Raw genomic sequence first — 27,291 nt, 5'->3', positions numbered from 1 at the left:
GAACATTGTTACTAATTATATTTTCTGTTTTGTTAATGATGAATTTGTTAACTATGAAATTGATTTCCTATATATATAATAAAAGTGTCTTTTAATATAGTCAAACTTCTTGTAAATTTATAGACCTATTTATATCTATCAGAATTTATACAAATTTAAAAACCTGAATGTAAGCGTATGTTTAGCGAGGTGCCATAGTTAATATAAAATAGTGCATTTCAAAAGGTTCCATAACACCCTGGAAACATCTTCATTATACTCTCTAATTGACTTAAACAGACTTCATATCAACTGTTTAACACATTTTAACCCACAAATTAACACCCTTTGATCATTCAGATTAACCTTTCTTCTGTGAGCCAATTACATGACAAAAATAACTTTTTTAAAAAAAAAGTCAGGTTTAAAAACCTAAAATAACAGGAGAGAATACTTTTTAAAAATCCAGCATATAAACGTGTCTTCCCACATGATTGAAAGGGATCATAACGAATTTCAGATTAATTAGAAAGTGCACAGAAAAGCCTTAGTGGTCACAAGAACAAAGTTGAAAGGGCTTAAGAAGTAAATGGGAAAAAAATAAGTTAGTATTTATTATGAGTGCTAAAGAAAATCTGAAGTTAGATTATATATCATGTCTTTAACAGTCACAGAATATCAAAACACCAGGTGTGAAGAGCAGAGTAATACAGGAACAAAAATCTCAGATAAAATAAAAACCTTCCAGAGGTCTGAAACAAGTTTGAAGGAGCATTGACACAGCTGAAGCTAAACAAGCAAGAAAACACAGCAGCAGATATACTCCCCAAAAGTATTTACCTCAAAGTCTCCCTGATAAGTGGACTGCCTTGTACAGGATCAATGAATGTTCATAGTTGCTGGCTGAAAAGACAAAGGAGAAAATAGACCCTATCATGACAATCAAAAAGGGAAAACACAAGAACAAAACCATTTCCAAAAGATGAAGCATGATTGTTCACCAGAGCTGATTCTCAATATTGTCTAAAGCTTTACGATAATCTGCCAAAAAAAAAAAAAAAGACAAAAGGGAGTTGCTCTACTTCTAGTCATCCATCTCGCTCCAAATTAAATTATTATTTAAAATTTAACACTTCCACACATGCTCTTGGATTGGCTTCACCTTGATTCAAGGATTTGAATCATTTGAGTGATCTATTCTACTGGCAAACCTGCAACTTTGAAAGTCACAGCAGCTGGTATTTCCCTGGCCCAGCATTTTCTAGTTATTTCATCGTCTTCTTTAAATGTCTGTCTACCCAGATAAACTCTAAACACTTCTGAGAGTGCTGCAGCCAACTCTGTCTTGTGTGTCTTATAACTAAGAGTATGGGGCACATAGTAGAGACAACAAATATTTGTTGATTGGGGCAGGCATTTGGCAGAGCAATTAAGCTACACTTGGGCCACCCATAACTTATAACCTAGTGCCTGAGTTGGTGTCTCAGCTCTGCTTCAGTCCATGTGGGAGATGGGATTGTTTTTAGTGTCTCTGTGGTGAGAGGTGTTCCAGTCCTTGGAAAGTCTGGGAATCAACAATACTTGTACATTTAAAGAAATCAAATGTTTAAAACATGCCTACCTTGCATATGCTAGATGTTAACGACATGAATTAAAAGGATTTGCCTATTCTTTAAATTTATCCTTCAGTGAAACTGAAAGTATATAATTCAATAAATATTTGAATTTGATTTATTCTTCCAATCTAGTAGATTTTCATTTGCCTTTGGAAATTCCTAAAATACAAGTGTGAATGCTGAATATTCTAATATATCAAAACTGAATAACTATTCCATTTTAATGATAATAACAATAATCTCCACTGAGTACTACTTTTAAGTATAATTATCTCATTTAATTCTCAAAAATTCCTTGAGGCAGATACTATTATTATTCCCACATCAGAGGCAGAAGTGAAGTACAGAGATTAATTAACTTAAAGTTCACGGAGCCAGTAAGAGGCAGAGAACCTGGACTGAGCCTATGTCCGACTTGATTTCATGCTCTTAATCTCCATGCTAACAAAATTTACATTTTTGCTATGTTAGTTTCACATAAAATAGATAAATTACCTTCTGATAATAAGATAATGAGAAACAAATTTATCATAGACAGACATCATCTGAACTGCAGAGGATGAGACAAGAAAGCCAGTTTTTAGTTTCTGTGGTGAGAGGTGTTCCTACCCTCAGAAAGTTCAGCAATCAACATACTTATACACCTAAAGACGACAATGCACAGAGATACGAGATGAATGCAAATGAGGAGTATATGGGCCCTGCTATGAACGTTGTGAGGAAGAAGTAATTTCTAGTGACCAGGCCATCACGCAAGGCTTGATGGAAGTGACCCTTTATAAAGGAGGGATACAACTGATACGAGAAGGAAAGGAGCTACGGTGTTAGGAGTAAGGGGACACTTTTGAACAAAATTATGAATGAAGCACCAAAAAAATTCCAGTTGTCTAAACTTTTTATTTAGAGAGGTAATAGGTGATAGGCTGGGAAACTAAAGATGACCTTTGGGAAGTAAGGAGTTAGTTTATTCTTTAGACCTGCCGTGCTCACTAGAGCAGCCGCTTGTGGCTAGAATTGAGATGTGCTTTTGCAGGCAAAATGCACATCAGCTTTTGAAGACTGAATAGGAAAAATGAGTGTAAAATATTTCATCAATAACTTTACATTAATTATAATTTGAAATGATAATATTCTGGATATATTGGATTGAATAAAACATATTATTAAATTAATTTTACCTGTTTCTTTTTATGTTCCTAGTGTGGCTACTGGAAAATTCAAACTCACACATGACTCACACTTGTAGCTTAAATTATGTTTCTTTTTATTAAAGCTCAGTTTTTAAACATTTATTTATTTTTAGTTATTTGAAAGGCTTGGTGGGGAGGGACTTTTCATCCACTGTTTCATTCCCCAAATTCCCACAATAGCCTGGGCTATGACAAGCAGGAGCCAGGATATCCATCCTGGTCTTCTACAAAATTGGCTGAGATACAAGAACTTGAGCCATCATCGACTGCATTCCGGGGTGCCCATTAGCAGGAAGCTGGATAGGCAGCGAAGGTGGGACTCAATTCCAGGCACTCCAATACAGAACGCGGGAGTACTAAGCAGAGGCTTAACCTGCTGTGCCACAATGCATGCCCTTACATTATGTTTCTATTGGACAGTGCTGCTCTAGATAAAGAAAACCAAAGGAAAAGTAAGGAACTTGTACAAAAATTGCTTTAAGAAGTTTATTCTGAGGACTGACATTGTGGCATAGTGTGTTAAGCCGTCACTTGAGCCACTGGCATCCATACTGGAGGGCTGGTTTGAGTTCCTGTTGTTCTTGCAATCTAATTTCCTGCTAATGAGCCTGGGAAGGCAGTGGATGTTGGTCCCTGCCGCCCACATGGGAGACCAGGATGGAGTTCCTTGCTCCTGGCTTCGCCCTGGCCCAGACCTGGCTATTGGGGTGTGAACCAGTGGGGTGGGGTGGAAGATATTCTCTCTCACTCTCTTCCCCTCCCAACCCCAGTCACACTGCCTTTAAAATAAACATCTTAAAAAGGAAATTTACTTAGGTATAAATAGATAAACATTTAGATTTAAGAAAATTGATCCAGTTTCTCAATAGCCTACGGCAAGAATAGGGGGAAAAATTGAGGTTATTACAGCCAAAAATTTAAGAGTGATGTACTTTAAAAGATATTTAAGGAACAAACCAAATGCACAAAGTACTTTATCTGGATACTGATTTGAACAAATCAACCACAGAAAGATACTTTTGAATCAACTGGGAAAGTCAGTGAAGTATTGATAGTTTTGTTTAAATAATGACAGTATGAAGATATAAGAAAAAAATTGTATGCTTAAAATTGCAAACTAAAGTATGTAAAGACAGATTGAGTGAACATTTTGGATTTGCTGGGAGGGAGTACATTTCTTATCTTTCAAACCCAAATAAACAAATACAAGAGATAGCACAATAAGCTAAAGGAATAGTAAATCAAAATAAAGTGCCTTTACTGTAAAAACAAGGGTACCTAATCATACCTGTCTACACAAGGAAGAAGCAGGCAGTGCAAAAGGGAAAGTTTGAGGTCTAGGGAAGTTCAAAGGGCACCATTCTGATAGTATCACACAGGAAGGTGATCCTAACAGCATTTAATTCTACTGCTGGAGGTATTTCCAGAGGGTCACAGAGAAGGTAGGCTGAAGCAAGGAATAAAACTAGATCTGCTATCAGTGTATGTTTTTTGTGTCTGCCTTTAAACCTGACAAAATCCTGTGGAGAACCTACTCTATTTTTTTCTTTAGATGTTTTAACTTGCCTGTATCATCCAGTTTTCTATAGTTCATACTATCATTAAATAATTAACCGTGTTAGAATATTTCACCGATTGTTTCTAAGTTTACCTTGACTGCTTCTCAAACAGACGTAGTAAAAAGATTAAAGAGAAGAAAAACAAAGCAGTCACAACAACAAAACCACTTCAATATCTCTAAGTAAAATTTATGTCAGGCTGTTTAAAGCAAAAATAAGGTGCAGTTTCACCCCCTGGGTACAGTTCAGGAAGTATAGTGAGTAGTACCGATAAGAGACGAAAGAAGAAAGGGAGAGACAAGAGCAAAAAGTAACAAAACTATCAACAACTCCTCCCAGTACCACCAGTAAACAATGCCCACTTGGAGTGCCCTCGCAACTGCTTCAAAGAGAAGCATTTCCCCCCGCTTTTTCTGTAAATTTGCAAGTTGGCTTATCTGCCCGGGAATAACCGAATTGCTAAGAGTCCTGGCTCTGCCGCTACCCAGTTAGCTATTTAGCCTGGAACCCTTGTGTCCTCATCTACATCGTGAGAACACCTGCCTTACTAGTCTCACCGGCTTGAGCGGAAAGCCAAGTCCGAAAATGTGAGAGGATTTTGAAAGCAAGTGTTTATTTTTTTAAGTTGGTTCCTAACATATTTCGCAGAAAAGAACCACTACACCGGGGGAGGGGGGAGGCTCCACAAAACCCAACCCTATTTAGCATAGAGCTTTTTGAAGCTCTTTGCTTCTCTGAATTTTCGAATGAGAACATTCTAAAGAGAAGTGGACAGAGAAGAGGGTGGAATCACTACTTCTACTTCTCACACCTTACCACCACAGTATAAGCACTAGCCGTAGGAATGGGCACAGCGCATAGTAAGCGGAGGGAATTTTGAGAAAGCTGGAGAAAACCTGGGATTTGAGGTTTCGGGGAAGGATACACGCTGAGGATGAGAGACTCGCTAGTCGCAGGGCAGGGACCACGGAGAGGGAGAGTCAGGCGAGCGACGCCTTTCTCCACAGCTCGCAGCACTTTCTGCTGGTAAACTCCAAGAAGCGGTGACTGGTTACCATAGTGACCGCGTCCCGGTGGAAGGAGCTGCGCTTCCGCTCGGTGCGTCTGCCACTAAGGCTCGACTAGAAACGTGGTCGCGTCAGAGCAATGACTTCCGGCGGAAAAAGAAGCTGGTTCCGAGTCCTGCCGGACTGTAGTCACCCAGAGAGAGCCGGTGGTGATGGGAAGTTTGGTAAGTCGCCTGCCAGAGGCAGCCCGGAGAGGGACCCCTCCTGTAGCTGAGGGGGTAGAGCCAACTGTGAATACAGTGAATTCCCAAGCCACTGCTGTCTGCCTCAGTATGCAGATGTGCGAAGAGGTTTATGGTGTTCCTGGCGGGGCTCTCTCTAGCTTGGAGGGCTGGGACATCCTCGCGTGGACAGTTTCGGGGCTGTTTGGCGAGATCTCAGAGTACATCAAGGGAACTCTTGCTCTCTGCTCGTGCTGGCATTATTTTATTATTATCCTTTCCAGGTAATCAGTAAGGAGTGAAAAAAAATTAGACGGAATGTTCTCAAATTCATTCTGGTTCTTTATTCATTCATTTTGTGAATTTTTATTAAGCTCTGACGATGTTAGTGCTTACTTTTGTGTCGGTTTTACCGTAAGACCGGCACCATCCGGTTCATTATCAAATTGTATTTTTATGCTGTTCATTCATGAGAGATAAGCATATCTTGTGAATATCTGATTTTCCAGACTTGTCTGTATACTTACACATGGTTTCTTGAAGTGTTTTAAATGAAAATATGTTCCCTCAGGTTCACATTATTATCATTATTTAACTACCTATTAAAGCACTTACTACATGATTATTCTTAGATATATGCAAACTCTAATCACCTCTCATTAATATTTCGATTCAGCAGATCTGAGAAGGCTCCCTTCTGCTACAATGGAGGATGGCATTTGAACAGATACCAAAAAAGGATTGGTATAGCATTCTGGGGGCCGACCCCTCTGAGAATGTGTCAGACCTAAAACAGAAGTATCAGAAACTCATATTAAAGGTGAGTCTTTTCTTTCTTTTTCTTTTAAGTCATGGCAGGAAAATTGGTTTTTAACTATGACTGGAAATTTAGTTTTCAAAAATTAGTTATCACATAGGGCTGATGTTGTAGCACAGTGTTTAAGCTGTGAACACCAGTTATGTCCCAGCTGTTCCGGTTCTGATCCAGCTCCCTGCTAGTACACCAGGGGAGACCCAAATAGAGTTCTAGGCCCCTGGCCTTGGACTTGACTCAGCCCTGACCATTGCTGCCATTGAGGGTATGAGGCAGCAGGTAGAAGGTCTCTTTCTCCTGTCTCTCCCTCTCTGTAACTCTGCCTTTCAAATAAATAAATCTCTTAAAAATTTTTATCACAGCAGGAATCATGGTATTAATTTGATTTAATTGAGAATTTCAGTAATATTGAAAAAAACATGTGATTTGAGGTAGGACAGCGTTATAGTTAGGAGCAGAGCTATTCAGGCTGATTGAGTTAGAATTCTGAACTGCACTGTCTGTGGGAACTTGATCAAGTAACTTTCCTTTGTGTTTGTGCCTCAGGGAGAATTAAATGAAGTAATCCATTTAAAATGCTTAAAAGTGTTTTTACATAATAAATAGTATTAGCATCCAGTGACCACTAGCCAATGTACCTATTGAGCATTTGAAATCTGGATAGTCCAAATTGAAATGTGCTATAAGTGTCAAGTATGCACTAGATTTTGAAGACTTAGTACAAAAAGAGCTAAACTAATATAAAGTTTTTTTATGTTGATAACATATTGAAATGATTATTTTAAATGTACCAGCTGTTATATACACAAAGTATGTTTTATTTGTGTATATTTTCAAAATTTCTTATACCTGCTTTTTATTTATTTATTTTTTTATATTTGACAGTTAGACAGTGAGAGAGAAAGAGAGAGAGAGAAAGGTCTTCCTTCCGTTGGTTCACTCCCCAAATGGTTGCAACAGCCGGAACTACACCGATCCAAAGCCAGGAGCTGCATGCTTCCTCCTAGTCTCCCATGCGGGTGCAGGGCCCAAGCACTTGGGCCATCCTCCACTGCCCTCCCAGGCCACAGCAGAGAGCTGGACTGGAGGAGGAGCAACCGGGACTAGTACCTGGTGCCCACATGGGATGCTGGCACCGCAGGCGGAGGATTAACCAAGTGAGCCACTGCGCCGGCCCCTATTTTCTTATTTTTAAAGATCTATTTATTTATGTGAAAGGCAGAGTGACAGAAAGGGAGAAACAAATATCTTCCATTTGCTCGTTCACTTCTCAAATACCCGTAACTGCCAGGGCTAGGCGAGAACAAAGCCAGAAGCCAGGAACTGAACTGGGTTTCCCACATGGGTGGCAGAACTCTGACACTTGGGCCTCCAACTACTGTCTTCAGGTATGCTAGCAGGAAACTGATTGAAAGCATGGAGTGGCCAGAACTTGAATCAGCACTCAAATATGGGATGCAGGTGTCTCAATCAGCAACTTAACCCACTGTCTCACACCACCCCTATTTTTTTAACATTGCATATGTATCCTCCGTTAATAACTTATATTTCCATTGGCTCGTGCTGATTTAGGCCATTTATACAATTTTTCAACTGGCTCCAGCCTTTTTTAAAATAAAGTATATTACAAATATGAGCTTACTTTCAAACGTTCGTGGAAAATGGAATATAAGTTTATTTGGTACAAGATATTTGAAGTCCAGCATAGGTTTTTAATAATATGCATTTTCTATGAACTTTTTGAAGACTCTTTGTGTGCTTAAATCTCAGATTTTTTATTTGTGCCAAAATAAACTCACTTTTTTTTTTTAAAGATGTATTTATTTATTTTAAAGAGTTACACAGAGAGAGGAGAGGCAGAGAGAAATCTTCTGTCCGATGGTTCACTCCCCAGACGGCTGCAACGGCTGGAGCTGCACCAACCGAAGCCAGGAGCCAGGAGCTTCCTCCGGGTCTCCCACGTGGGTGCAGGGGCCCAAGAAGTTGGGCCATCTTCTGCTATCCCAGGCCATAGCAGAAAACTGGATGGGAAGAGGAGCAGCTGGGATTAGAACCGGTGCTCTTATGGGATGCCAGAGCTTCAGGCCAGGGCGTTAATCCGCTGCACCACAGCACCGGCCCCTAAATTCACTTAAAAAAATATTTATTTATCTGTTATTTATCTCTGAGAGGCAGAGTTACAGAGTGAGAGTGAGAGATCTTATATCTATTGGCTCACTCCCCAAATGGCCACAACAGCTGGGGCTGGGCCAGGCTGAAGCCAGGAGCCTGAAACTCCATCTGGGTTTCTTGCGTTATTGGCAGGGTCCCAAGTCCCTGAGCTATTTGCTGCTGCTTTTCCAGGTCCATTAACAGGGAGCTGGATTGGAAGTAGAGCACCTGGAACTTGAACCACTGCTAATATGGGATGCTGGCATTATAGGCAGTGGGTTAACTTGCTGCGCCACAACTCCAGCCCCTAAATTATTGTGATGTTTATTAGACCAATGTCTGTATCTCTATAAGATCTTCAGTTTCCAAATGAGTAAAGAACCATTATTTCTATAACATTAGTTGTTTTTCTAGATTATTTCAAATATCTGTAATATTTTACTGAAACTATTAGTATTCATTGTGGGAAATACTAGATGTTTCACCATCATAAAAATACTAATATTACTGCCATAGGTAAAATGTTAGACGAAATGCCTTAAGGTGTATTCTGTGTCAGAATTCTTAAGATTTCTGTGAATAAAATCAAATAGATTTTATTGGAGATTTTTCTACTAGTAAGTTATTCTAGTATATTAGTTGATTATGAAATGAGGCTGGGAAAGTAGACTGTTCTAAATCATGCAGAACTTTGTAAGACATGTTGACCTTTAATTGGACAATGAAAAGTCATCTGTACTTAACATGATAGCAATCTGTCAAACACCAAACTGGATGAACCACTTTATGTCCATATTGGTAATGCATCAGAGTTCCTGTTCTACATCTTTGCCAACACTTGATGCTATGGATCTTTCATTTTCATTTATCAGATTTTCTCAGTTTTGATACCATTGACGTTTTGGGCAGGATGATCGCCTGCTGTGTGGGCGTTCTGTGAATTGTAAGTCACTAGCAGCATCCTAGATGCAAGTAACATCAGAAATGACTTTTGGGTGTCAGAATTGCCAAAGTCACCATTCCACAGAGAATCACTACAATAGTGTACTGTGTTTGTAGTGAAGTACCATTGTAGGCTTGGATTTTGGAATTTTGTTGTTGTTATTGGTTGTATTTATCTGATGACTAAAGACATTGAACGTTTTTTAAAAATGTAATTCTTGACCATTTGTATAATTTTATTTTGTTAAGTGTCTTTTTAAAGAGAAAATTATGTGTGTTCTTGATCCTGTATATAGATTGTTTATATTATCTAGTCTGTGTGGCTTAGTAGGTCCTTTTCTTAATAATGTTTTTGATGCACAGAGGCTTATATTTTGGATGAAATATAATTTTCGAATTTTTGTTTGTTAGTGCTCCATGTGTCTTCTCTAAAGTCATGCTTCTATGATTTCTTCTAGAAGCTGTTGGTTTTCTTTCTTATCGTTAGGCCTGTTTTTCTGTGTATTATAAAATGGAAGGTCATGTTTTTCATTTTGGATCCACTTGTCTCAGTATCATTTTTTGAGTTTCTCCTTTGGATTGTCATAGTGATGTCAGTCAGTCTATAGACTGTATTTGATATATTTGTCCTTTTACTAATCTCTCCTTGATTACTGTAGGTTTATGGTCAGTCTCAAAGTCATGTAATGCAAGTTCTTTAGTTTATTCTTCCTTTTAAGTTTGTTTTTGTTATTCTAGTTTGATTATAGTTCCACAGAAAATTTTGGAATCAGCTTTTGAGTTTTTATCCCCCCAAAAAAAAGTTCTCACTTAAGTCATCTTTAATTTTTCTCAGCAGTGTTTTGTAATTTTCAGTGTAGAGGTCTTATACATCTTTCTTTGGATTTGTAGGGGTTTGATATTTTTAGTTTCATTGTAAATAGAATTTTTAGTTGATTGATAGTATAGCTTTTATATACTGGTTTTGTATTTCATGATATTAAAAATCTTGATTTTAATTCTCATAGCTGTTTTTATAGATTTCTTAGAATTTTCTACCACTGCAGTTGTATCATCTGTAAATAAAGAGAGCTTTGATTCTGTCTTTCTAATCTGTATGCCTTTTATTTCCTTTTCTTGCCTTAATGCACTGAATATATGTTTCTATTATAGTGTTCAATTAAAATGGTAAGAGAAGGTATTCTTCACTTGTTCTTGATTCTAGAGGAAGAATCTTCAATATTTTACCATTAAGTATACTGTTAGCTATGTGTTTTTTAAATGTCCTCTTTCAAGTTGGGGAGTTTTTTTCTATTACTGACTGTTACTAATATTTCCTGTTATTACTCTGCTAAGAGTTTTCATGATAAATAGATTTTAGAATTTGTTAGATGCTTTTATTTGCATTACTGATCTTCTTTTAATCTGGTAGTGTGGTAAATTACATTGATTTTTCTAATGATAAGGCTACTTTGCATTTGCAGGATAAAGACACTTTGCTTGTGCATGAGCCATTATGCTTTTTAATTTATTGTAGGATTCTAGTAGCTATTATTTTGTTAATGATTTTTATATCTAGGTTCATACTGAATATTGAAATGTAATTCTATTTTCTTGTAATGTTCATATTTAAATTTAGTATCTTGGTTATGCTGGCCCCAAAAAATGAACTGAGAAGTGATCCCATTTTTCTCCTTTTCTAAAACAGCTTATGTAAGATTGCTATTTTTTTCCTACTTAAATATGTAATAGAATTCATTGGGGAATTCACCTAGGCCTAGAGTTTTCTTTGGTAAATTTTGTAGTTACAGATTTAATTTCTTTAAAGAACACAGAGTTCTTCATATTTTCTGTTTCCCATTTTGTCAGTGTGGGTAACTTGTATTTTTCAAAAATTTGTCTAATTTCTTTTAAAATGTATAATTGTCATAATAATTTTTTTTTAAAGATTTATTTATTTATTTAAAAGGCAGAGTTACAGAGAGGCAGAGGCAGAAAGAGAGAGAGAAGTCTTCCATACGTTGGTTCACTCTCTAGTTGGTTGCAATGGCCAGTGCTGTACCGATCCAAAGCCAGGAGCCAGGAGCTTCTTCCGGGTCCCATTTTCCAGTGCAGAGACCCAGGGACTTTGGCCATCTTCTACTGCTTTTCCAGGGCATAGCAGAGAGCTGGATTGGAAGTGGAGCAGCCGGGACTTGATCCACCGCCCATATGGGATGCCGGCACTGCAGGCGATGGCTTTACAGCACCGCCCCCATGATTTCTCTTTTTTAAAAAGAAGTTTATTTATTTGAAAGGAAAACTACAGAGACAGGGATAGACAGAGAAAGAGAGACTGGAACCAGTGCCCATACAGGATGCCGGCACTGCAGGTGGCAGCTTTACCTGCTGTGCCACAGGGACATCACCCCAAAAATGTTTTTAATAATGTATCCTTATTATATTGTTAGTGTCTAGGATATGCAGTTACAGTTTCCCTTTCATTTGTAATGTTGATAACTTGTGTTTTATATCTGTATTTTCCTCAACCAATCTGCCAGTTGGTTCCCAATATTTTTTTCTTTTTTGCAGCAAAATGTTCAAAGAATTGTCTCTACTTCATTTCTCTCATTACTCTCTTCCCATCTCTCTTAAAACTATTCCACAGAAGTTTTGTTCCCACCAGTCCACCACAACTGCTCTTGTCAAGGTCACTACTGAGATCCATGTTGTTAAAACTGGTAATCAATTTCTAGTCTTTTGACTTATTAAAAAAGTGAACAATTATCTAGTTTCCTGCTGCTCTATGTGTCTCGCATTCCCTTTTCCCTTTGTTTTCAGTTCCCCATTGCATCCTACCCTTCAGAATTGATCCCGATGTTCCTGAATCCAGAATGTCTTTTTCCATCACACAAAAAACCTCTAAGGTTTTTTTTGTTTGTTTGTTTCCATTTTATTTGAAAGGCAGACTTTCACTCCCTAGTTCATGCAGATGCTTGCAACAGTGGGGGCTGGGCCTGGCCAAAGCCAGGAGCCTAGAACTCAATCCAGGTTTCCTATGAAGGTGGTAGAGACCCAGGTACTTGCACCGTCATCTCCTGTCTCCCGGGTGTGTCCCGGGTGCATTAGCAGGAAGCTTTATCAGAAGTGGAGGAACTGGAACTCAAATCAGGCACTCTGGTGTGGGATGGGGGTGCCTCAAGCAGCAATTGAACTGCTGTGTCAAATGGCAAATGCCCAGCCTTTAGTCTTTTACTATGGTAGAAGAGAGTGGGTGCCTGGCTTTATTGTGAGGAAGACAGCCAATGGTGTAATTATTCAAGTTTTCTTCTATAAATGGGCTGTTTCACCTCACTCTTAAAGGTGCTTAATGCCTGCAGTGGCTCTGGCCTTTTTGTGAATTAACTCCTTTTTATTGTTCTGTCTCACTTTGGGTTTAGGTTTCTGTTTTGTTTTTTTTTTTTCCAGTAGACTGAATTGGTTACCACTTATGGAACAGTTTTCCATCTCCTGATGCTTCTCACCTGCTTTTTCTCTTCTATCCTATTTGTTCTTAGGCAGTTGTGCTTTTACCTTTTAAAACAGGTATTTTCTCTTTGCGGTTATTATAATGGAATTTTGAGAGGGAAGAGGGATAAATGGCGGTATCAGTTTGTCTTTTAGCAGAAGCTCTGAACAATATTCATGTTCCTTTAGAGGTCCGTTCATCCTTCCTTGGCCATGTGTCTTTGCATTTGTGCTCTCTCTGATCCGCTGTGCCCCATTTCCTACCTGACACAGTAGTGCGCGTCATGATACTTGTCTAGGACATGGCAGATACAGCTAAGGAGAATGAGGGTGTCTAGAATGGGTTAAAAAGTTGAAGTTTTCCTTACTGTTTTTCTTTTAGAAGTTGAGAGAGACCTGAGCATATTTTCATTCTAGGGGGAAAAGCCAAGAGAGAGCTTGGGATTGAAGTTATGGGGAGAGAGAATAACTGACAGAGGCAGAAGGAGGTGGGTTCACAAGCCTACGTAGCAAGATTACCTTTGGTTAAGAGAAGGAAGAAACACTGGGTACTGTAACTAACTAGTTCGTTTGTTTGGTGGCAAAAAGTTAATTGTTCCTGTGGGGTCTTTTTTTTCCTCTATGAACTAGAAAAACGGTTTTCAGTTGAAAGAAGGGTAAAAAAGGAAGTGAAACAGCAAATTGCAGGAGAGAGAACTGCACAAGCGTTATTCTGGTTGGTAGCTGTGTATACTGATGCCAAGAAGAAATTTCAGCCAACAACTGTGCAGAAGGCAACAAGAGCATAAGGAGGCACCAAAACAATTAGTGTAATGGCATTACGGCCTTCTTTACCCAGAGTTGCAGTGGTCCCACTATTAGATTTTACCACAGTAATTTATGTTCATAGTTATGGCTGTGAGTTAAATTACAGGTGTATTCTGTTTAATAAGGCAAGGAAGTATATAGTGGTAAGTATGTAATTAGTAGCACAAGGATTGGACTTTGCAGTATACAAGTGCTTTCACATCTTTTCTGGTTTTATCCTCTCAGCCATCCTGTACGGTAGGTAATGTTATCCCTACAGTTGTAGTTGAGAAAACTAACAGTTGTGGTTAACTGGCTTATTAGAAATACATAATTAGTAGGGATTAAAATCTAAGCTTGATCATATATCCTCTTATTCTGGACTGTCCCTTTGTATCATGCCTCTTTCCATAATTGCCATTCTCAAGAATTTACTGTTTAATGGCAAAACTTTCGTTTTTTTTGATTTCCTCAGAACACCTCATTCATGCAGTTAATGAAGTTTTATAGAAGGCCAGATATAATTACTATTTTACTTTTGAAGGGATCTAGATTACATATAGGGCTTATGGAGTGAAACTCATTTCTCTTACTCTTTTTTTGTTTGATAAGTTTCGGGTTTCTAACAGATTTAAGAAAGTGAAAATTGTAAGGGAAAACCATATTATTTATTAGATATATCTTTTTTTTTTACAAAAATTGGCTTCTAAAGTTCATATTTTTGTTCTCCAATTTGAATTACCATGTTCTTTTAAATCTGTTTTTCAATAATGTCACAAAACAGTTGGACAACAAAATTACATTTGACTAATACCATTCTGTATCTAATTTTGTGAAAAGGCACATTTATTATATGTACTTTTCCAAGTTCAGAAGACTTTGAATTTAATACCTCCTACTTAATTAGTTGTTGGGATAAACTATCACCAAATCATAGGCTGCTAAGTTTACAGTACATGCTAATTTAGTAAATACTGTTTCCTTTTTTCAGTTTTTTTTAAAGATTTTATTTATTTATTTATTTGAGAAGTAGAGTTACAGACAGTGAGAAGGAGAGACAGAGAGAAAGGTTTTCCTTCCATTGGTTCACTCTCCAGATGGCTGCAATGGCTGGAGCTGTGCTGATCCGAAGCCAGGAGCCAGTTGTTTCTTCCTGGTCTCCTGTGTGGGGGCAGGCGCCAAAGCACTTGAGCCATCCTCTGCGCTTTCCCAGGCCACAGCAGAGAGCTGGATCAGAAGAGGGGCAGCGGGGACTAGAACCAGTGTGCATATGGGATGCCAGTGCCGCAAGGTGGAGGATTTACCTACTGCACCACGGCACCAGCCCCCCTTTTTTCTGTTTTTCAAATGTAGTGCTTATTGAAGGTCCTAAGTCTAAGAAAAAAAATCTATTGACTAATTATGACATTATTTTAAAAATACTTTAAAAGATACATGTATAAATATAAACTTTAGAATTAGCGTTAAAAGCATGTATTTCAGGTACCATTAAGTTTGTTGCCTAACCACTATATAAAAATAAAATCCCACCAGTGTTGTATTAATAGTTTACTTATTAATAAAAATGTATTGCTCTTTTTTCTTTCTATGAATTAATTTTTAAAATATTTTTAGTTTTCCGGTAATAACAACTTGACAATCATAGATTACTTTGGAATGTTCAAAACTCCAGAATGATTAGTTATATTATTCCCATATTTTTGCAGCTCTCTGTGTGAAAATTGCTATTTACACAATTTGAAGATAAAGCTTCTCTCCAAAAGCTTTCTCAAATTGAAAATTAGATGTATTTTCCCATTGATGCTGATTATGGGATATCTTTCAATTGGAAAAGAATTATTATATTGGTAAATTACATGTAGCTGTTATAAAATGTTCCATTATCTTAAAGAAAATCCATGTTTGCAGTATGCTCTTATTCTTAATGTTGATACTCATAGCACCTAAAAGTTATGTGGGCATTCAAAAGATCTCTTGATTATAAGGGGTTATATATAGATGAGTATTAAGCCAGATCTATCACAAGTGAGTTGCATGGGTTTTTTTTATGATTAAAAATAGTAACTTTTATATGTAGAACCATACCATGCAAGATATTAAGCACCTTTATATTTTGCCTTCAAGTAGATCCTGGTTTTTAGCTCATTAATCTTTTACTTGTTAAGATTATTTGTGTTTTGACTAATTTTTCTTTTATTTTCCAATTCATTTATTCATAATAACTGTAGTAATTTATATTATACATACGTGTATGCTTGAATTATTTTCTGTGTCACAAATATAGTTAATTCTGGTATGCTCATGTTATCTACTAATTTAAAGTTAAATAAATTCTTAAACTCAGTAATAGAATATAAAAACCTCTTTTCATTCTGTCAGAATCTTGAAATTGACTATTAATTTAGCTTTATCCTTGGTACAGAGTATAGAATTAAGTGTCTGGCAAAGACATAACTTTTTCCTTGAAATAACTTAACCCAGCCATTACTTTTTAGCTATCTCAAGATATTTAAAAATACAATTCTTAAAATCCCTGAATGCATTCTATAATATTTTCCTTTAGAATTTTACTTTTCATGGCTGGCCCTCTGGTGTAGCAGGTAAAGTTGCCGCCTGCAGTGCCGGTTCTAGTCCCCACATGGGCGCCGGTTTTAGTCCCGGCTGCTCCTCTTCCAATCCAACTCTCTGCTATGGGCTGGGATAGCAGAAGATGGCCCAAGTGCTTGGGCCCCTGTACCCACGTGGAAACCCAGAAGAAACTCCTGGCTCCTGACTTTGGTTCAGCCCAACTCCAGCCGTTGAGGCCATTTGGGTGAATCAGTGGAGGAAGACCTCTCTCTGTCTCTCCCTCCCTCTCTCTGTAACTCTAGCTCTCAAATAAATAAATAAATAATTCTTTACCAAAAAAGAAAAAAAATTACACTTTTCAAATTAAATAGTAGATTCAGACATATTAATAAGAATTGTTAGAATCTGAGATTGTCTTTAGTAACTCATTTATTCATCCATTCAACATTTGTTATTAATATCTACTATATTTCTAGGCACTAGACTAGATGTTGTAGAAGTTGAGTTTATTGCTAGGGGGAAGACACAGGTATTTGAATTCTATTATCTATTTAATGAGTGTTGTGATACGTACAGTATTTAAATTGTAAATGAAGTTTTATAGGGAGGCTGTATGTCATGGTGCCTGGCTGTGAGTTACTGTGATTTAATTTTTAATCTCACCTGTGCCATTTATGACCGGGTTTACCTAGGAGTGACTTAACCTATTTGAACCTGTTCCTCATTTGCAGGTTAGTACTACCCAATAGAAAAGAAATGAAATTTATACTGAAAGTGAAGAATTTAGCCAGCTTCTTTCTTACATGTGGTGCCTTAATATAATTTATCATCATCACTAAAAATTTTGTACAAGATAGAGTTAGAGGGCTGTGTAGGGCCATATAAAAATATAGCATAGTGACATCACACAAATTTAATTTTTAATTTTTATTATTAAATGTTCAAAATGGTAAGATTATACATTTTGGATATGTGCTTTCTATTATCTGATCATTGCTATATATAATGGATTTATATGTTCTTATTGTGTATATATTCATATATATTCAGATACTCATGTGAATACATAAATACATAATATTTACATATTAGTGTATTTTAGAATAAGAGAAAGCCAAAGTGTTTTTCCTACTCCCACATCTCACTTACTATTGTGTTTTAGACATCAAGTGGTTTTCCAGCAGCTACCAGCTGGATGTCATAATGCAATTGTAACACTGTCTACCTGGAATTAATGTCAGATCCCACAGATTAAGGATTCATTCCTCAACTGCAGGTGTCAATTGCAGGCCTCAGTTTGTGAATTGTGTTTTTTTTTTTTTTTACTAGGAATTTTTTTTAAGATTTATTTATTTATTTGACAGATTTACACACAGAGAAAAGGAGAGGCAGAGAGAAAGAGAGAGAGAGAGAGAGTTCTTCCATATGCTGGTTCACTCCCCAGATGGCCACAATGGCCTAAGCTGGGCCTATCTGAAACTAGGAGCCAGGAGCTTCTTCTGGGTCTCCCACGTGGGTGCAGGGGCCCAAGGAGTTGGGCCATCTTCTACTGCTTTCCCAGTCCATAGCAGAGAGCTGGATCAGAAGTGGAGCAGCTGGGACTCGAACCAGTGCCCATATGGGATGCTGGCACTGCTGGCAGTGGCTTTACCTGCTACACCATAGCACCAGCCCCTACTTTGAATTTTTTTAAAGGAATTTATTAATACATTAGAGTCTCAGGGTCACAGCAAATGCATGATGATTACAACAATACAGTTCTCATCAATTCTTTTATTAATGTGATAGTAATACAAAGAGAGCAGATTCCATGTAGTTCATAGATATAATTCTAAGAATGATATTTTCCTTCATCCCCTCCTTCCTTCTCTCCCCTTTCTTCTGCTTTTGATTTTTGAGATTACATATTTTTAATTTCCATTATACCCAAAGATTTGATGTTCTACTAAATAGAGTTCTATAAGCAAAAAGTAAAAAGACTGTAGTTCAGCAGGAATATAGGCATGGGCTATAAATAATTTATGAATGAATGTCCATTGATTCATATACAGTGAATATTAAAATAATTGCAAATCATTAATACTATGGTAGTATACCATTCATATAAAAATAACCAATCCAGTTGAGAAATGTGCAAAGGACTTAGACAGTTTTCAAAAGAAGAAATAAAATAGCCAACAAATATAAAAAAAATATTCAACATCACTCACCATCAGGGAAATGCAATTACTTTAAAATTTATTGTATATGGATGAAATGGTCATTTTTCCATTCAATTATTATTTATAGCTCTTGTCTATATTCCCACTAAACTAGGGTCTTTTTGCTTTTCACTTTTTAAACTTCTTATTTGGTGAAGTGTTACACCTTTTTACTGAATGTAATTTTAAAAAATGTTATTTCAAAAACTAAAACAAAGGAGGAGGAAAGAAGATAGGAAGGAGGGAGTGAAGGGATATCATGGTCTTAGAATTGTGTCTACAAATCACATTGAATCTGTTAAAAACTAATTAAAAGTTAAAATTAGAAAATTTAAATATATATATATGTACAGCTAAGTATAACTGTATTGGCAACAATACTGATACAGGCGTTTCTCCCCCCCACCTTTTTTTTTGTTTTTGTTTGATTTTTTTTTCTATTTAGCTCCCACACATAAGGGAGAAAATGTAGTTGCCGTCCAGTAGCATCCATTTTGATACAAATAGTAGAATTGCATTCTAAAAAGAATAGCTGAATAATACTCCATCTACATATACCATATTTTCTTTATCCACCCATCTGATGATGGATAACTTGGTTGATTCCATATTTCAGCTATTGTGAATAGTGTTGCTATAAACATGGTAGTATAGGTATCTGTTGATAGTGTGTTCATGTCTCTTGAATATATACCTACTAGTGGGATGAAGTATGCTTCTGACCAACTGGCTATAAATCAGGGTTCCCATGACTGTACCCCTGCCCTCTCAGATTCCATTAGTTTGCTAGAATGGCCCCGTTTTCTTAAGTTTACCGATTTGTTATAGAGGATATTTTAAAGAACATGAATGAATTGCTAGATGAAGAAATACATACAGTGAGATCTCGAGCACAGAGACTTCTGTCCCTGTGGATTTGGGATGAATCATCACGTGGGCACATGGATGTATTAACTGTTCACTAACCTGGTGCTCTCTACACCTTGTCATTTTGGGCTGTTATAATGACTTTATTATTTGAGAATGGTTGATTAACTCAGCAGCAGCTCATGATCGGCTCATCCTTCAGCCTGTCTTGCAATCCTGCCTTGGCTACTCTGGTGACCAGTACCCATCCTGAAGCTACTGGGGCCCACAGCCACTGATCATTATTGTACCAAAAACACTCCCCTTGGAATCCAGAGATTCCAACAGCTTCAGTAGCAGTGTGGCAGGAACTGAGGGAAGAGACCAAATATGGTTTTCTTATTATATTATAATAACAAATTGTATTTATGAAACTTCAGATACTAGACCCTTTTATTTTTAAATTTTTAACTGATATATAAAAATGTTCATATTTATAAGATACCATGTGATATCTTGATATATGTACAGATTGTATAACGTTCAAATCAAGAAAACATATCTGTCTTCTGTCATCTTTTTATGGTGAAGTGATAGCAATGTAACATTTATCATAAAGATAAGAGAAAAACAAAAAATGCTGATGCACAACTCTACACTTATACTTCCCTTCTCCCCTCATTTTTAATTTTTGATGCCCTATTTTATGTGTACATATTTCTCTTTTGCCTACCTCTTACTATATTAATGTGGTTACTAGGTATAATTGTTTTTAGAATGGTTATGTACTATGTTATACTACTAGAGCATTCTGAATTGTATGGAATTAGTCTTGCAATGAGTTGTCAACTTTCTGTCATTTCCTTCTTATTTATTAGCATCATTTTCTTTCCATTTGAAAAACTCTTGTTTATCATTTCTTGTAAGATAGGTGAAGTAGAGTAACTCCTTTCAGCTTTTGTTTACCTGGGAATGTTTTTATCTCTCCTTCATATCTAAAGATAGCTTTGCTGGGTACAGTATTCTGGGTGGGCAGCTTTTTTCCTTCAGTGCTCTGTATATCTCCCTACTCTTTCCTGGCCTGTAGGGTTTCTACCTGGAAGTCTACAGCCAGGTGAATTGGGGTAAAATCATGTGCCATTTATTTATTTCCTCTTGCTGCTTTAAGAATCCTTTCGTTTATCTTTAACCTTAGAGAACTTCATTAGAGTATGTCCTGTTGTAGATTTCATTGAATTGAATCACACTGGTGACTCTGACCTACTTTTGCTTGGATAATTATATCTTTCTTTAGGTTTGGGAAGTTTTCTGGTATTATCTCTTTAAATAAGCTTTTTATTTCTTTGCCATTCTCAAGTCCCTTTTGAATCCCAGTAACTTGTATATTTGCTCTTTTAATACATCCCAAAGTTCCTATAGCTAATTTTCTTTCTTTCTCTTTCTTTCTCCTCTGATTGCATATTTTAAAAAGTCTGCTTTGGAGTTCACTAATTTCTTCTTCTATTAGGACTGTTCTGCTATTTGTGCTGTCTATTTTGTCTTTAATTTTGCTTATTGTACTTTATGCTCAAAGATTTCTACTTGAATTTTTAAAAATTGGTTCAATTTACTTTTTAGTTAGAATATTGAATTATCTATATTTTCTTGAAGCTCATTTAGTTTCCTTAAAACTGAAAGTTTGCAAATATCAGTTGCTATGTGGTCAGTTTCTGGAACCTTGCTTGTTTTGTTCTTTGGGTGAAGTCATATGTCCCGGAAAGTTCTTATTGCTTTTGGTATAGAACATCATCTGTGCAGTGAAGGACTGGGTGTTTGTTTCCAGACTTTGTAATCTAGCTTGGTTTTTGTCTATACTTCTGAGAGTTAAAAAGTCTCATTTTCTCTGAGCCTGAGGAGACTTCTGCTGTTTCAGCACCAGGTGGTGCCCCAAGGCCAAGTTTGTCACAAGTCAGCTGTTGTTGTCTTGTCATTGCAATACTAGAGGATGCTCCTGGTTCACGCTGTGGCAAATCTGCAGTTGGTGTGTTCTGAACAAACTAGGGGCGATGTCTAAAAAGGGAGTACATTCCCACAAACCTCTGTCTGGGATTGGCTTAGGTCCAGTTGGCCTAATCCGTAGTTAGCAGCCTGTGGTCAGGTTCTGCAGGATTCTGTCCAGCTCTGGGCCTCACTGTGGTAGAACCAGGACAAGGCTCCTATCAATAACTTGATGTCCACCTCCCATTTCTTCCCCCAAGTGTGTCATGCCATCTGGTATTGGAAGAGGAGTAGGAGGGCAATCCCATGATAGCTAAAGCTTCAGTGCTGGATCACACTCAGAGCCCACAGCACAAGGGAAGGACTACGGCTCATGCTGTCATGGGCTGTCTGCTGTCAGGGTGCACTCCTGCCCCACGGCTGTTGCAACCATCCATGAAGTTGACCAGAACATAAATCTCATTAGCTGGGGTACAGGTTTCCACTCTCTACCAGGACAGGCCCAACAGCTCTGCCAAGAGGCAGTGGTTTGGAGATAGGGATCATTAGAATTTTTCTAGTGTTAGGTTTTATGAGCCTAGCACTGAGTTCCAGGGTACAATCTTTTGCCCAGTTTACTAATCACAAATGACTGGAATCTTGCTTCTTACTTCTAACTCCTTGTCCAAGGTAGAGGCCTTGGCTGCCCAGAAATACACTAAGCTGGGTCTAACAACTAAAGGCCACTGCATAGTCTTAGGAGTATGCACTAGGCCCACATTCAGTTGCTGGTGATACAGGCTATAACCAAGCTCTGCACGCCCTTGCCTTGTGATACAGGCCTTTGGGCTTCATTTGGTGTTGTCTCACCACAGAAGGCCTGGGGCTAAGCTAAAATGCAAAATGATGTGGTTTTTTGTTTGTTTGTTTATTTTTTTTTTTAAGATTTATTTACTTATTTGAAAGGCAGAGTTACAGAGAGGCAGAGGCAGAAAGATCCTGGTTCACTCCCCAAATGGCCACAACAGTGGAGCTGAGCAAATCTGAAGCCAGAAGCCAGGAGCTTCTTCTGGGTCTCCCAAGTGGATGCAGGGGCCCAAGCACTTGGGCCATATTACATTGCTTTCCAGGCCATAGCACAGAGCTGGATCGGAAGTGGAGGAGCTGGGTCTTGAACCCGTGCCTATACGGGATGCCAGCACTGCAGGCTGCAGCTTTACCCGCTACACCACAGTGCTGGCCCCCTGCCCCCATATTTTTATGTAATCTGTTACAACATTGACTTGACTGTTTCTTATTGGACTTTTGTACAAGGACTGTTCACTGCTGTACTGGCTTGTAAATCTCTTATATTTAGCTCCTTAATAACTAACTATATTTTAATCATTTTGTTTTTTATAGTGCTAAATAGCAGAGAAGTATACTTTATATTTAAGTTTTTGTATTTGCTTATTCAGTTATGCATCTGTCCAGTAAAATATTTAGATACATAAATGGTCAAGGGAAGAAATAATATGTTTTCTATGTTTTTGAGCAATATTTTTTAATGTATACCTACCTGTCTGGTGGAAGAATATGCAGGTAAATAAGACCATGGTTTTGTAAAATGCGTGTTAGAATTTGTTTTATTGTGTAAATGGTTAAATAAATTTCCTGGGTAACTTAGAAAATAAAGTTGCTCATAAGGTGAGGTACAGTCAAACTGATACTCATGAATACCCAAAGATCATGTACGTAATCTAAGTAGATTGGTACCATCCTCTGATGTTATTTGACCTAATGTGTATTGTTCCTTAATTCAAAAGTATAACTAGAAGTGCATTGCACATTTTTGCCTTTTTAAACTTAAAGTCTAAAAGCCATTTTTAGATATGGAGGATTTACGAGGCTAGGAATTGGAGTTTGTATATATGTATATATGGGACACTTTATGTTCTGGCCCAAAGTCAGAACTTTATAAAATCTTGGGTTTGTTCACTTAAAATAAAAAATAAAAACAAAACCTACTCTTCCACTATAAATGTTCAGTCACATGTTGGGAAATTAATGCTATTAATAAATTTTAAGAATGAGAGAGCAACATTACACAGCAAGTTTTGTTTGTAATTTGTAAAAGAGAAGTGCCCTCTGGGTTCTTGTATTTTGAAAAAAGAAGGATAAGGGCCAGCAGATGTGTTCAGTGAGAGAACATATCCTGCCCATAGTAGACTTGGCCTTTATCCTAATATAACAGAATGCATCTCCTGTACATAACTAGGCAATGAACTCATCTCCAGCTTTCATGTTTTCTATTCCAATAACCCCTGTCCTCTCTTCCTCAGTTAGAGTCTCTCTGATGTGTGACCTCAAGCCAAATGTGATGTACCCTTGGGTCCAAAGCACCTTTCAGTTTTTGACCTTGATGCTTTTAAGATTTATTAAAAATATCTTTTATGTAGGTTTTGTAGTTATTCTCAGTAGGAAGGTTGGTTAGAATGATTTTGTCCCCAGTGCCTACCTATTCAGTTGGAGGAAACCCACCTCCACTTAAGGCAAAGTTCAGATAATTTCTTCCTGAAGATGCCCCTTAATTCATAATTTTTAAAAAGTGTCTCCTCCCTGTGTTTTCCAGGGATCACACCTTCCAACTCTGTTAGCCCAGTGTCTACTGTAATACTTATGCCTGTGGCTACCTCTCAGTCAAACGTGAAGGCAGATATCCTGTCTTGATTACTTTTCTGCTTTTGGTAGCATTGAACTTCATGTTCTCTATAGGTATATAATATACTCACAATTACATGCATTGGTTCAGTCTCACTGGATTTTGATCAAATAGAATAGGTTTAAGAAGAAAGTAGCTCCTTTTCATTGGCCTCTTTATATTGTGTGCAGTATCTTTTCCCTTTTCTGTTATTTCTTATAGGTTCTGTGATAATGTTAGATAGTCCTTGACCCATGTGAACTGATGACAGAGTAGAGTCACAGCATGTGAAGTAATTTAACCTGCAGCATCTTTGAACCAATGTTTTGTCTACACCTGTCCTCAGAGGTGACACAGATGTTACAGTTCATTTTTAATAATTCAGCCAAGAGTGTGGAACATTTTTGCTTGAGATTTTCAATGGCTAGTCTGAAGGCATTTTGAGAGTTTTAAGCTGTTGCAGAAGAGAATATTGGGATCTAACACATAAATGCATTAGAAAGTTAAACATGGGGGCTGGCACTGTGGTGTAGTAGGCTGAGCCTTGACATGTGGCTCCAGCATCCTATATGAGCACCAGTTCATATCCTGGCTGCTCCTCTTTCGATCCAGCTCTCTTACTATGCCCTGGGAAAGCAATAGAAGATGGCCTTGGACTCCTGCAACATTCAAGGGAGACCTGGAAGAAGCTCCTGACTTCAGATAGACCCAGCTCCAGCTGTTGAGGCCATTTGGGGAGTGAACCAGCAGATGGAAGACCTTTCTCTCTGTCTCTCCCTCTCTCTGTCAGTAACTCTACCTCTCAAATAAATAAATAAATCTTTAAAGAAAAAAAAGTTAAACTTATATGAAAAAGAAAATAGGGATTATAGGCACATAATTCCATGTTTATTGCTTCAAAGAAAATTTTTTCTTCAGAGGAATAGTCATGAAAATCAAGGCATAAAAGAGGGCGGGGGCTTTAAAAAAAAAAAAAAAACTCTGATGACTATTTAAATATTCCTGTTTCATGAATGCCATCTTATGCACATATTAGAGGAATGTACCGCAAAAGTACCTGAAATAAATGAGTATTAGAAGCTATCTCTTGGTTTATTTTGTGTTAAAATGTTTGAAGATCTTAGAAATGTAAAAATTAGTCACTCCTTGTTGTGCCATATGATTGACTCTGGTCCTCCTTAGGACAAAGTAAGGTAAGTCTTATTTTAAGTTAAATTATTAGTGAAAGAGTTGTTTCTTTTCCAAGTTAGATAAACTAAAAAGAAATGTCACTAAAAATATGAGGAAGTTTCCTGAACTTTTTCTTCCTTTTTTCCTCTATTTTGACAGGATTATGAGGTGATACTAATAATGTAATACTAGTAAATCCCATTCCTAATATTTTTAGGTACAAAGCAAATACAGATGAGGCTCAACATATAGAAAGCTTAAATGTTTAAAGGTTATAAATCAAGCTAACACATATTTTTAAAAAATGCTGATGTCCTACTTTGAAAATGCTTTCATGACAAACATGCCTTCATATTGACCTTGGAAAGTGAGGATCAAATTGAAGTCTTGTGAACTGTTTGTGCCCTCCCCTCACCCCCATTCACATGTTGAAATCTGACTTACAATCTGATAGTATTAGGAGGTAGAGCCTTTATGAGAGTACGCCATATGGGTAGAGTCCTTGTGGATGAGATCGATGTCCTTATTAAAGAGAACCCAGAAAGTTCCCTCACCCCTTTCCATCATAGAAGGACACAAAAAGATACCAGTATGTGAAACAGAAAGTAGGTCCTCACTGGATAATAAATCAGCTGGCTCCTTAATCTAGGACTTACTAGCCTTCAGAACAATGAGAAATGAATGTTTGTGGTCTAATGGCACCCAGTCTGTAATATTTTGGTTGTAGCAGCCCAAACAGACTAAAACAGGGCCCTTGGGTTTTATGTCAAAATGAGGTAGTACATAGAAAGCCACTACTTGTCCTGCATTCCTTCTCTTCCCACCCCAACCAGAGGCTTCAATATAGTCTAAGCTTTCTCTTAACCTGAGGCTGCTTAGACAGGCTACGTCCTGAACCCCAAGAAGGAGCGGTTGCGTAGGGTCCTTATATGCAGATCCTCTTAGCTAAGGAGTTCTTGGAGTGTGGCAAAAGAAAAGGGATCAAGATCACTCCCTAAAGGGAGCAAGATGTGCTTTAAGCTAAAGCTGGACTGTATTGTCTAAAACTTATGTTGAAATTTTATTCCCGTTTTAACAGTATTTAGAGGTAGGTCTTAAGAGGTGGTTAGTCAGTAAGGGTTCTGTTCTCATTGTGGAATAAGTGCAAGTTCTGCCCTCTCTTGCTTTCTTGTGGCCCTTCTGCCTTCATGCTGAGGGATCCAGCGTTCCTCTCTCCTCAGAGGATGGAGCTGCAAGGCATTATCTTGGAAGCAGAGAAATTAGGCCCTAGCCTACCTGAACATGGGTCTTGGACTTCCCATCCTTCAGAACAATAAGCCAATAAATTTGTTTTTTTTTTTTTTTAACCCAGTATCTCTCTCTGTCTCTCTCTCTTTTTATTTGACAGAATTATATATAGAGAGAGAGACAGAAAGTTTTTCCGTCCATTGGTTCACTCCCCAAATGGCCCCTATGGCTGGTGCTGTGCTGATCCGAAGCCAGAAACCAGAAGCCAGGTGATTCTTCCTGGTCTCCCATGCAGGTGCAGGGGCCCAAGCACTTGGGCCATCCTCTACTGCCCTCCTGGGCCACAGCAGAGAGCTGGACTGGAAGAGGAGCAACCAGGACTAGAACCCAGTGCCCATATGGGATACTGGTGCCACAGGTGGAGGATTAACCAAGTGAGCCACGGTGCCGGTCCCCCAGTCTCTTTTATCAGCACAAAATGAACTAAGACAAGGTGAAAACTAATGGTATTTTTTATATTTGCATATTTTATAGTCCATTCTTGTTATTTTATGTAGTAGTGTCCTATAAAGTTGTCACAAAAACTAAATTAGCATATATTGAACCATTGCTTCTGGAGGAAATACAGACTTATGTTCCTCTGGGCCACAGGTCACAACATTTTCATTAAGTCATTAACCAGTGGCCATGCTTTATGCATGTTTCTGCATAAAGACACTTCACTGAATGTATATTGTTGATTTATTAACATTGAATTTAGGGCTGGCAGCACTTTCACTTATGCCTGAATGAAGCTTATCTAAATATGTGTTTTCCCCATAGTGTACATCACAGGCTTCTCGCCCTAAAGAACACTAGATAGCATTTCATGCAGTCTGCTTGGGTGCATTTGAAGCAGGACAATTACCAAGAA

The 27,291-nt window shown here is 37.7% G+C and overlaps 2 protein-coding genes across 27 annotated transcripts in view; one reads left to right on the top strand and one right to left on the bottom strand.

Annotated features, from left to right (window-relative positions):
• DCDC1 (doublecortin domain containing 1) overlaps nt 1–5,435 on the bottom strand; it is a 557,706-nt gene extending 552,271 nt beyond the window's left edge. For 5 of the 17 annotated variants that reach the window (XM_070071601.1, XM_070071604.1, XM_070071605.1 and 2 more), the window contains exons 1-2: nt 5,241–5,434; nt 820–882 (exon numbers count right to left, since the gene is read on the bottom strand). The gene's annotated coding sequence lies outside the window, so the exon portion shown is untranslated. The other 12 variants (XM_070071629.1, XM_070071627.1, XM_070071623.1 and 9 more) reach the window with 8 other exon arrangements.
• DNAJC24 (DnaJ heat shock protein family (Hsp40) member C24) overlaps nt 5,430–27,291 on the top strand; it is an 85,171-nt gene continuing 63,309 nt past the window's right edge. For 6 of the 10 annotated variants that reach the window (XM_070072031.1, XM_070072021.1, XM_017345729.3 and 3 more), the window contains exons 1-2: nt 5,431–5,575; nt 6,252–6,392. In XM_070072031.1, the coding sequence (XP_069928132.1) occupies nt 6,285–6,392 (108 nt within the window). In that variant the 5' untranslated portion in view covers nt 5,431–5,575; nt 6,252–6,284. Of the gene's footprint in view, nt 5,857–6,248; nt 6,393–27,291 lie in introns of all 10 variants that reach the window. The other 4 variants (XM_070072020.1, XM_070072019.1, XM_008269304.4 and 1 more) reach the window with 4 other exon arrangements.

Source organism: Oryctolagus cuniculus, chromosome 1, assembly GCF_964237555.1.
Source record: "Oryctolagus cuniculus chromosome 1, mOryCun1.1, whole genome shotgun sequence".
Lineage (NCBI taxonomy): Eukaryota > Metazoa > Chordata > Mammalia > Lagomorpha > Leporidae > Oryctolagus > Oryctolagus cuniculus.
Note: the sequence above shows the minus strand (reverse complement) of the source record. Positions and strands in the feature narration are given on the sequence as shown.